Genomic DNA, 11,706 nt, shown 5'->3' with positions numbered 1-11,706 from the left:
CTGCCCGGGAGGCGGCGCCGAGGGAGGGGAGGGCTCGCCCGCGCGCAGGGAGACCTCGGCGGCGATCCGTGACGGCGGGAGGCGTATCCCTGCGCCGCTGCGTGAGAGGAAGAGGCTGAATGAGGAGCTGCGCGGGGGAAGCGGGGCGCCGGGGGAGGAGGCGGCGGGATGGAAGCAGACGCTGGCGTCGCGCGAGCTCCGGGCGGAGCGGCGCGGTAGAGAGGGCGGCGGCGGCGGCGGCGCGCGCGGAGCCTTGACGGGCCCCCCTTTTCTTTCTTCTCTCTCTGGAAAGCTGGGAAGCATGAGCGTGCAGACCTGCCGCTGCGGCGGCCGCCCCGGCTCCTCGCCTCCCCCTCTTCGGGCCGCCCCTCGCCGGTGAGAGAAGCGAACGCGAGAAGGGAAGATGGGGGCCGTCCTGAGGAGCCTCCTGGCCTGCAGTTTCTGCGTGCTCCTGAGAGGTGGGAGAGAAAGCGGGGGGACGGGAAAGTTGGTGGGGTTTGCGGGGGGAAGGAGGGGGTCTCGGTCTGTTGTGTCTGCGGGGGGGATTGGAGGGGGGGAGGCGAAGCTGGGGAAGAGGAGTCGGGAGAGGCCTGGTCGTGGGGAAGGAGGGAGCAAGGGGCCCGGGAGAAGGGGCTGCGCGCTCCGCCCGGCCACGCTGCAGCCCCCGCCTCGCTTGGCCCACCGCGTCCGGACAGAGCGTTCGTCCGGGCTGCCTGGCGGGGTGACCTGCCCCCGGAGACCCATCCTGTCCGAGTGACTGGAGATCGGTGGGTCCCCTGCCTGCAGTCACCGGGGACGAGGGGCTTTGTATGGATTTTGGCTCTCTAAACGTTGGAGCCCAAGATGCTTCAGCGTTTGGATTTCTCCCTCCAAGCCACCACCTTTTCTCTGTGGGTCCCGTGAACTTTTAGAACCCTCTTACTATTTTTTCCAGGCCTTGTAACAACTAATAACTGGTTTCCGTGGAGGATGTAATGATCGTGGGTGAGAGCACAGTTGGAAAGGGACTCCGAGGTTATAGGTCGAGTGTTTTCAGCCTTGGGGAATCGCCTGGGCTCCAGTCCGTAATAAAATAGAAACGTTGCCCTTGCAACCTCTGGCATTCAGGACTTGCCCCTATTTTCGGAGCATGCAAGTGTACAGTTGGCACCAAGTAGGAAAGTCATCCTTGGTGGAGAGGAGCCTGTCCTGGGACCTAAGTTATCATCTGCTGCGCTCCCCTGGAGACTGCGTGGCACGTTGGTAAATAACATAGGCTATTCTAGGTAATCTGCCCCGAGAATCGAGGATCGCATAAATTCGATGGTCCCAGGTTTTGTTTTTTCGATTGGCCTGCGAAGCTGTCACATATCCTGCGACTTTTATTTTGTGACAGTTCACTGAGGGTTTTGACTGGCCCGCGAGATTTCCACAGCTCTTCTCACATCAGCGGTGAAGTGGTGATGACTGATGCTATGGGGCATTTACCAGCAGAGCAATTTAAGTACCAATTGATGGAATGACTTGAAGCTTTGGTTTCAGTTAACAATTCTCACTTGTGTCGCGGTCAGTTCTTTTCAGGCCTCTTGGGTCTGAGGAGATTTTTTAGCTGTTAATTTAATAGGCTAAATTTATGTTCAGTGTGCACACTTACTGAAGTTTCCAGAACACAGTAGTAACAGTCTTGTGTTATAAATGAGCCAGATATGCCATTTCTGAGTATATGTTTATTGGATGAGTGTGATTGACATTGTTTTGGAGGAGGAATTTTTTTCTGTAGTTACACTTCAGGATTATTCAGGGAGATCCCCTGGAGAAGGAAATGGCAACCCACTCCAGTGTTCTTGCCTGGGAAATCCCATGGACCAAGGAGTCTGGCAGGCTACAGTCCTCGGGGGTCGCAAAAGAGCTGTTGATTTAACTGGGACACAACTGAAGTGACTAAACAGCAGCCGCAACAGGATTATTAGGTCTGCCTGTTTTATCTACTTATACTTAATTACAACTCACTGTAAGCATATTCTAAACTATTTCCACGTGTAAACTTTAGAAAGCTAGTGCTTATTTTATTTTCTTGGCAGAGAATTGAATGTAGTGGTATGTACTTGAGAGGTCTAGTAAGTATATGTTTATTTTAGTATGATATAGTCCCTATTGAAGAGGATTTTGCTATAGTTGTGACAAACAATTTTATTTGACATATAATATGGATGTATTTTAAGACAGAAGGTTAATAGAATTAACAAATAGAGTCCCCTGTTGGGTTAAAGCCTTGGTGAAATTGCATTCCATTACCCAGATGCTTCTGGTTGCCCAATTGTATTTCTTGGAAGAGAAGGTTATGTTGTAAATGCCACTTGTTTAACACCAGGATTGAGCCCAGAATTGAGTTTATTCATTATTGGAGTTAAGAGAAGTTAAACTTGAAATAATATTATGAAGTATGATATTATATAAGAAGACCTAGAAAAGTTAATAGTTCAAATTGCCTCATTTCCACCAATAGAATTTCTGAAAGTGAAGCTCTTAATTTAAATACAGTCTAATCATGGTTTAAGGTGGCCTTTGAATTTAACATAGTTAACCATGGGTATATATTTGAACTAAAACTCTTTTTACCATGAAAGATTTTTATTCATAATTTAGGGTCTTCTCATTCCTTGATAATGTCATTCTCTGTTAAAATTGTGTTATTCGTTAATCTTGAACTCCAGGGAGAAACGTGATTACTTTGTTGTAGTAAGATCACTTTTCTTCACAGAAGAGTTGGAGGTTTAACATTGGGAAGATGGGATGATGGGAGAGTTTGGGAGACCTTTGGCCCAGTTAAATCAATAGCTGAAAGCCGGGAAAAATGCTGTCATTATCTGGACTGTGTCCTCATCTCTGTCATCAGAGGAGAAGGTGTAATGGAAAGATTGGGGGACTTCAGCACCCAAACCTTGAGTTTAAAGTCCATGCTGCTGCTGCTGCTAAGTCGCTTCAGTCATGTTCGACTCTGTGCAACCCCATAGACGCGGAATCTTTTCCCTGAGATTCTCCAGGCAAGAACACTGGAGTGGGTTGCCATTTCCTTCTCCAGTGCATGAAAGTGAAAAGTGAAAGTGAAGTCGCTCAGCCGTGTCCGACTCTTAGCGACCCCATGGCCTGCAGCCCACCAGGCTCCTCCGTCTTGGGATTCTCCAGGCAGGAGTGCTGGAGCGGGTGCCGTCGCCTTCTCCTAAAGTCTGTGTGTCACTACCAAATAACCTTATGATTCTGATCTAGTTAGTTTCTCTGGGCTCCAGTTTCTTTATCTGTAAAATGTGGGTAGTATTACCAAGCTAGTTTGCAAATTTGTTGGGCATATTAAATGAAATACTGAATATAAAGTGATTTGCAAATGTTATTTTTTTGTTACAATTTTCGATGGTGGACATATCCTCAAATGCCAGGGATTTGAGATTTAGTTTCTATGAGATTCACAAGTTCTTAAAGATTTTGATCCTTCTGGTCTAACCACTTCATTTGCAAGTGGGGAAACTCAAATTCATAGAGATTATAACTTGATCAAAATCTTACAGCTGATTAATATTAGAGCATGGATTTATTGTTCATTCTTTCAGCAATTAGCTATGGAATATCTACTGTGTATCAGACTCTGATGGTACATTGGTGAGCAAAATCAACATGGGCCCTGCTCTGATGGACTTCACCATCTAGGTTGCCATCCTTAACTTCCATCCAGTTACTGGTTAGAAAAGATTATAGCTCTGATTTCCTAGAAAAGGAAAGTTACGACCAACCTAGATAGCATATTCAAAAGCAGAGATATTACTTTGCCAACAAAGGTCCGTCTAGTCAAGGCTATGGTTTTTCCAGTAGTCATGTATGGATGTGAGAGTTGGACTGAGCACTGAAGAATTGATGCTTTTGAACTGTGATGTTGGAGAAGACTCTTGAGAGTCCCTTGGACTGCAAGGAGATCCAACCAGTCCATTCTAAAGGAGATCAGTTCTGGGTGTTCTTTGGAAGGAATGATGCTAAAGCTGAAACTCTAGTACTTTGGCCACCTCATGCGAAGAGTTGACTCATTGGAAAAGACTCTGATGCTGGGAGGGATTGGGGGCAGGAGAAGGGGACGACAGAGGATGAGATGGCTGGATGGCATCACTGACTTGATGGACGTGAGTTTGAGTGAACTCCGGGAGTCGGTTGATGGACAGGGAGGTCTGGCGTGCTGCGATTCATGGGGTCGCAAAGAGTCAGACACGACTGAGCGACTGAACTGAACTGATAAGTTTCGGAGTACCATAGGTGTGTAAATTTTCTAAATACTGTGTCCCAGCATATTTTGAGAAGACTTTGTTGTTTTGTAAGAATCCTTTGCTACTTATCTTTTTTTGTTGTTGTTAATTTGTTTTGGTGAGGTGGTGGTAAATACTGTCAGCACAAGCCACTAGTGTTTTCCATCTCAAATTTTTATAGGAGTGGTCCTTGGCAAATTGCTTAATATCCAGTATAATGAGATCTTAGGAAGATAGAATGAATTTTGGAGTGGGAATCAGAATTTGATTCTTATTCTAAGTTTGCCAGTTGCTAGCTGTGTGACCTTGGATAGTTCATTTACTCTTTGTACACCTTCATTAGCTTCATTAGGATAATGAATCCTTCTTTTGCAGGTTCTCTAAGGGCTCTGAGAAGTTATGGGGTAGAGACCAGTTTTAACTTTGTTGAAATCTACTGTTTGCCAAACTCAACAATGAACTTTTTTTGGTGAATTCTGTAATTTTGTAACATTCTGCTGAACCTGTGTTCCAAGAACACATGTAGAGAGAACCTGAGCTAGGTAGCCTTTTAAGCATTAGGGTGAGTCATGTGAATTGATATTTGATGACAGTTTCATATAATTAAATTTGATACTTTAATCCCTGCTTACTTACTTGACTTTAGATTTGCTCATCTGGCTAGGAGATAATTTGACTGGTTATGAAACTTTTGGGTTTCAGCTCATTGTTTTAATCAGGCCTAACTAATTTCCCATGGTTCAATTTTTCAGAGGATTTTTCTTTTCTTTAATTGAAATTTTTCCATTTGCTGAACTGAAATACTTTTCTGTATAGTTAGTTGTATATGCTTTGACTATCAGAAAGGTTAGTCTTTTTTTGAGTATCAAGGAAGGTTTTTTTGAAGGAGTATATAAATGGAAAATATTCTATGTGAATTTATAAATTGAACATAATGGAAAAATAAGTAACACAGGTTATAGTTATGTTTAGGCCATGGGTAATTACTCTGAGAAAATTGATTTTTATCATGGAAATTTTAATGCAAACATATTCTGAGAAGACTATACGGAGGGACACTGTAGCAGAAAGCTATAGGCTTTATTAACAAACCAAGTTCAAGTCTTCTACCACTTTATGGCACCCTTGGACAGGTTTCTTAGCTTTGGTTCCTACTATTAGATGGGGATAGTATCTTCCAAGATTTCTGTGAGAACTTATGGTTTGTTTGCAAAGGGATAGATAGCATAATGCATGGTCAGTAGTAGATTTTGCGTGAAGAGTTACTCTTGTTAAGATGGCTAATTTAAAAGAAATATTAATGCTCAGGAAAGACAAAACATGTTCTGGGCATGTTTTAGGCCAGTAATTTTTGAACTTGATTATTCTGCAACTAGAACTACATGAAATACTTCGATATTTTCTATTTTATTTTATATAAACAACATGGCCTCTGTCTACTTAAATTTATTTTACCTTTTAAGGGATTACAACTTGAACCTTTTATGTGATTATTATAAATAAGAATAAATAGTTGATTATGATATTTATTTTAAAATTGCCCATATTTATGGAGAAAATAATCAAAGTATTTCTAATTGAAATTTTTTCATTGTATTATTTGTTTATAAATTAAAATCATTCGATTGATGGACTTCTCCCTGTAGGGTGGGTAAATACTATACTGAGCTCCTGCCTTGTATGTTTCATGCTTTATATGAGAGAGTCTTTATATTTGTTTTGTAAAAGGAGCCTCCCCTTAATGAATAGAATTCTGCTTCTTGTGAATAACTTGGAAATTTAGTCAGATACCTGGACTAGGCAACCTAAAGAATAGAGTATTTGCCTTTGAGATTATTCATATAAAACATAATTCATCATAAATATAAGGAAAACTGTTATTTGTTTTTATTAGTAGCTGCTTTTGTTTCTCAAGCTGTTAGTGTTATTTGTGGCAGTAGTGACTTTTCTCGCAAAAGGTTTAAGTCATTCACATGAGAGATTGGAAAACTCGGAAATGTACCTGGGCTCAGTTTGGTGAAAACTGTAAGTAATTCAGTGCTAAATTTTGTTTCTGTAATACCTTGCTTGGAAGGGCCAGGAGCTTGGGGATGTGAAGTGAAATCATACTTTTAGGCAAAAAAATATTGAATTTTTAAGTTGCTAATTGACACTAGAAAGATGAATGACTGACCTAAGGCCAGATTGCTTGTACTCTGGACAGTAATTTTACACACAGTGCCTTCTGTGTGCACCTAAATTCACCTGTACCTTAATATGGTTTTGAAAGTGATACCAATCACTTTTGATAGGGGGAAATAAATATCATTGTAATTTTGGAGGTCAAGAGGCTCTTTAGTTCTTTTTCGCTTTCTGCCATAAGGGTGGTGTCATCTGCATATCTGAAGTTATTGATATTTCTCCCGGCAATCTTGATTCCAGCTTGTGCTTCTTCCAGCCCCGGGGTTTTTCATGATGTACTCTGCAGATAAGTTAAATAAGCAGGGTGACAATATACAGCCTTGACATTCTAATCGGGAAAGGAGTACGTTAAGGCTGTATATTGTTGCCCTGCTTATTTAACTTATCTGCAGAGTACATCATGAGAAACCCCGGGGCTGGAAGAAGCACAAGCTGGAATCAAGATTGCCGGGAGAAATATCAGTAACTTCAGATATGCAGATGACACCACCCTTATGGCAGAAAGTGAAGAAGAACTAAAGAGCCTCTTGATGAAAGTGAAAGAGGAGCGTGAAAAAGTTGGCTTAAAACTCAACATTCAGAAAACTTAAGATCATGGCATCTGATCCCATCACTTCATGGGAAATAGATGGGGAAACAGTGGAAACAGTGACAGACTTTATTTTGGGCTCCAGAATCACTGCAAATGGTGATTGCAGCCATGAAATTAAAAGACACTTGCTCCTTGGAAGGAAAGTTATGACTAACCTAGATAGCATATTAAAAAGCAGAGACATTACTTTGCCAGCAAAAGTCTGTCTAGTTAAAGCTATGGTTTTTCCAGTAGTCATGTATGGATGTGAAAGTTGGACTATAAAGAGAGCTGAGCGCTGAAGAATTGATGCTTTTGAACTATGGTGTTGGAGAAGACTCGTGAGAGTCCCTTGGACTGCAAGGAGATCCAGTCAATCAGTCCTAAAGGAAATCAGTCCTGAATATTCATTGGAAGGACTGGTGTTGAAGCTGAAACTCCAATACTTTGGCCACCTGATACGAAGAACTGACTAATTGAAAAAGACCCTGATGCTGGGAAAGATTGAAGGCGGGAGAAGGGGACGACAGGGATTGAGATGGTTGGATGGCGTCACCGACTCAACGGGCATGAATTTGAGTAAACTCCGGTAGTTGGTGATGGACAGGGAGGCTGGACGGGCTGCGGTCTGTGGGATCGCAAAGAGTCAGATACGACTGAGCAACTGAACTGAACTAAATTCTGGAGTTTGCATGTAGGTGGTTTGTCATATTACTGATAAGTAAAAGCCAATCCAGATTTGAGTATGAAAAGACTTTATTCAAAAAGATAATTGCAATATGGAGAATGCTCTGACTGTACCATCTGCAGGCATTTCAAAATAAAACACAAAAAGATTTTTATGAAGAAGGGTGAGCAGTCTAGCAGGAACTTGGTAGGAGTGTGAGCTGAGTGGGTGATGGTGAGCAGATTCAAGATCAGGAAAGTGAAACTGGAGTTTCTAATTTCCTGCAGTCAGAGTCAGTTGATGGCTTGGAAAGAGCTGATAGGGGACCTAACATAAGCTTGCTTACACTTAGGGCTAACCAAACTTTAGGGGCTTGTAGGAAAGAGAAAAGTCTGACTAAAGTTAGACTTTTTGGTCGAGCCAAGTCAGTGGCTAAGTGAGGGCAATTTTGAGGACTTGGTCAGTCCTACTGTTGTTTAAAACAGTCTTAGGAATATGTTTTAGTCCACTCAGGCTGCTCTAACAAAATATAGACTGGATGACTTATAAACAACAGAACTTCATTTATCACAGTCTGGAGGCTGATAGCCCAACAGCAGGGTCTCAGTATGGTCAGATTCTGGTGAGGACTCTCTTCAGGTTGCAGACAGCTAAGACCTCACTTTGTATCTTCTCAGGGCAGAGAGAAGAGAGCTCTCCTTGGACTCTTATAAGGGTACTGATCCCATTTATGAGGATTTCACCCTTATGACCTCCCCAAGGCTCTACCTCCTGATAACATTCACTTGTAGGGTTTCAGCATGTGAATTTTGAGGGGCACAAACATTCAGTCCACAACAAGGTAGGCTAAAGTCATTGTAAGTTTGGTCTGATTATTTATGTAGGTGTAGGCATTTTAAGTTTGCTTCAGTGGGATTTTTTAATAACGAATCTTGGAATGAACTTTAAAAGCCTCTTGAGGCCAAGAAAGCCAAGTCAGGTACTCACCATTGGATTTCACTTGCAGTACTTACAGATTTGGGTGAATTCTTCAAGTCCCCAGAATATCCTGGGGTTCCTGCCTGAAATTAACTTTGCTTACTTTACCTTTAAGTCTGAGAACTCTGTAAGCCAAGTATCAATCTAGTTTTCCCAAGAGGACTGTAAGCATTGCTCCATAAAATCAACCACAGCTCCTTAAAAGTGTCTGGTGGTATTAGATTAAAGGAACATGACTTTCAAATATGACATCCAGTCAAAGCCTTGGTTGCATAATAATGTTTCCAGCCTGGAAGACAGACTCTTATTGAACTTATGCAAATAACTATATTGCCATGAAAATAAGAAAACTCAGTTAATACCTGAGTTTTGTTTTTGAATGATGGAGAGAAAGATAAATGTCTTATTTTCGTTTACAGAAGTAAACTTGCATTGTAGGTTACTTACATTGTCATTGAATTACAGGTAGCTTAAGAGAAAAAAGAAACAAATTCCTTATATCTAGAGAATAGGACATTAAAGCATCAGCAGTATTTTAAAACCCACAGTCACTGTTTGTCAGTTTATTCAGTCCTGAGTGATTAATTCTTGTTTTGCTAGATCTTGGGTTAGCAGTCTCATGGATCCATAATCCTGACTCAATATAGTCTCAAAGTTATTTAAGTGATGCCATCAGAAGCTTGTATCCAAGAATACATTCCTCTTTCAGCAATACTTGTTTTGTTGTTGAAGACAAATGCTTGGCCAGTAGCTGATTTGCAGGTGCTTTCAGAGAAACATCAAAGTAAAACAACACTCAGCACTCTGTAATGACAAGACTTAAAGTGGTGGTGATAGTTTATTATGGGTAATTTAAAAACTGAAAGATCTGATGAGAGTTTGTTATAGAAAATAATGCAGTTGATAAATAAGTTTGGGTGTTTTTATGGCATGCACACCAAAATAAGTTCAGAGAAGTTTTAGGCAAAATACCTGTAAACATAATGATTAATCTTATTTTTAAAAAGTAGATATTACGTTGATTCATGTGTATAAATGAATATAATCTTTGCAGAGAAGATGACTTAAAGGTATGTAGTAATCCTGAGACATAATGTATCTTGAAGCATATAGTTAGAGCATATGAAGAGTAATATCAGGGTTATTAAGTAAAATTTTTTTAGTTAAGTCTGGAGTAAGTCCTGAACATCTGTCTAATAAAATTCCATAAATAAGTTGTGTGAATCCCTGATGGAGAACCCTCACTGGTCTACCAAGAATATACTGTATTCAAATTAAAGAAATGAAGTTATGACCAAGATAATACTAAAAAAAAATCATAAAAAAAAGAGTAATGAAAATTATAATTGACACTGTACTGTTGTGTAATATTGGAGAAAGCACCGCTCAGTCTCTTGATCAGTAGAAGCATGTTGTGGACACTGAGACTAATGATAAATTTCCAGGAACCTCATTCAACTTTTAATCATATTGACATTTTACTCATGCAGATTTAATCTAGGGAGGGTAAGCATCTCTTCTGATTTGACTGTGCTTCCCATAACATTAGAAGCAAAACATTGATCAAATAAACTAGTTATTTTTAATGCCTCTCTTTTTACAAGGTGAAAGGATTAATCCTTTGTGAACTTCCAGGGGCCCTTTAGGAAATTCTAAAGAGTTATAGGTGCAAAACACATCATTTAGTATTTTATTTTGAAAAGACAGAATGTCAAAAACTGTCAGGAAATTTGAACATTCTATTAAATAGGATCATGGATCAGTGTCAGAAACAAATTTTTTTTGAAAGTGAACACAGGAAGCAACCTTAGCTCTTTCAAAAGTGAGAAGACTTTTTAAAATAGTAAGATGTGATAATATTAAGACCAAGTACAGGAAATTCTGAAAAGACACCGAATTTTTGGCTTCCTGGGAGATTGGTTATTCAGAAGGCAAAGAAAAACCTTTTTATAACCTCTTTAAGAGCAGATCAGTAACCCAAAAAGTTTTTGTCATTTTAGTAGAAAATCAAATTTTAGTTTTATACAAATATAATATTTGATAGTGAAGGATTTTCTGAAAATCTCACAAATAAACCTGTCAAGTCTTAGCTGGCTTTGATGACAAAATTATTTTTTTCATGAATTTGTTGTAACTTTTTCTGTTTCTATTCAGGTTTTGTTCTATATATGTTCCTTTTTCTCATTCTGAAACACTAAATTCTAAAATTTAGTCATTTTACTTTAGTACTGTTTTCTTTTTCCTTGAAAGCAACATCTTGCATAACTTGTATACAGAGTTGTTCCTTTCTGTCATCATTTCTCCTATTAGGGTCTCCTTTACATAGAAGATTGTAACTTGTAATTACAGTAACTTCTATTTTACAGAGAAAACTATGAGGTAAAGAATTGTGAATTGTCATACACCAACATTTTGTAGTCGGAGAAGGCAGTGGCAACCCACTCCAGTACTCTTGCCTTGAAAATCCCATGGGCAGAGGAACCTGGTAGGCTGCAGTCCATGGGGTCGCTAAGAGTCGGACACGAGTGAGCGACTTCACTTTCACTTTTCACTTTCATGCATTGGAGAAGGAAATGGCAACCTACTCCAGTGTTCTTGCCTGGAGAATCCCAGGGACGGGGGAGCCTGGTGGGCCGCCGTCTATGGGGTTGCACAGAGTTGGACGCGACTGAAGCAACTTAGCAGCAGCAGCAGCAGCATTTTGTAGTAGACTGGTGGAGCTTATGAGTATATATCTTACAACTTACAACTTATAGTCATATTCTTCCAAATAGTACAACTTCTCAGTGTGGCAGAAATGAATATATTTATTAATAGACTCAAATATACATAGCATCTTGGTGCCATGAAAATAAGAATCAGAAACCTATATAAACTTGAAATGCTTATGCCTCAGTGTTCTGTCTTACACAGGAATGACCTAGGTATTTAATGAATATTCATGAACTAACTTAGTAACTTAAAGCCTTAGACTTATGCTAAAAGATTTTGGAAACGATCTTCAAGTTGGCCTATTACAAGACTTAATTACTTTCAAAATACAG

General features: G+C 40.3%; 1 protein-coding gene across 7 annotated transcripts in view; it reads left to right on the top strand.

Annotated features, from left to right (window-relative positions):
* The first annotated feature begins 320 nt into the window (after positions 1-320).
* The window catches only part of LRP6 (LDL receptor related protein 6), a 177,578-nt gene continuing 166,192 nt past the window's right edge, over positions 321-11,706 (top strand). For 6 of the 7 annotated variants that reach the window (XM_025283271.3, XM_025283268.3, XM_025283267.3 and 3 more), the window contains exon 1: positions 321-458. In XM_025283271.3, coding sequence (XP_025139056.1) covers positions 404-458 — 55 coding nt within the window. In that variant the 5' untranslated portion in view covers positions 321-403. The remainder of the gene's footprint in view (positions 459-11,706) is intronic. The other variant, XM_025283274.3, reaches the window with a different exon arrangement.

Source organism: Bubalus bubalis, chromosome 4 (assembly GCF_019923935.1).
Source record: "Bubalus bubalis isolate 160015118507 breed Murrah chromosome 4, NDDB_SH_1, whole genome shotgun sequence".
In the NCBI taxonomy this organism is placed as follows: Eukaryota; Metazoa; Chordata; class Mammalia; order Artiodactyla; family Bovidae; genus Bubalus; species Bubalus bubalis.
This window is presented reverse-complemented; position numbering and strand designations above follow the sequence as displayed.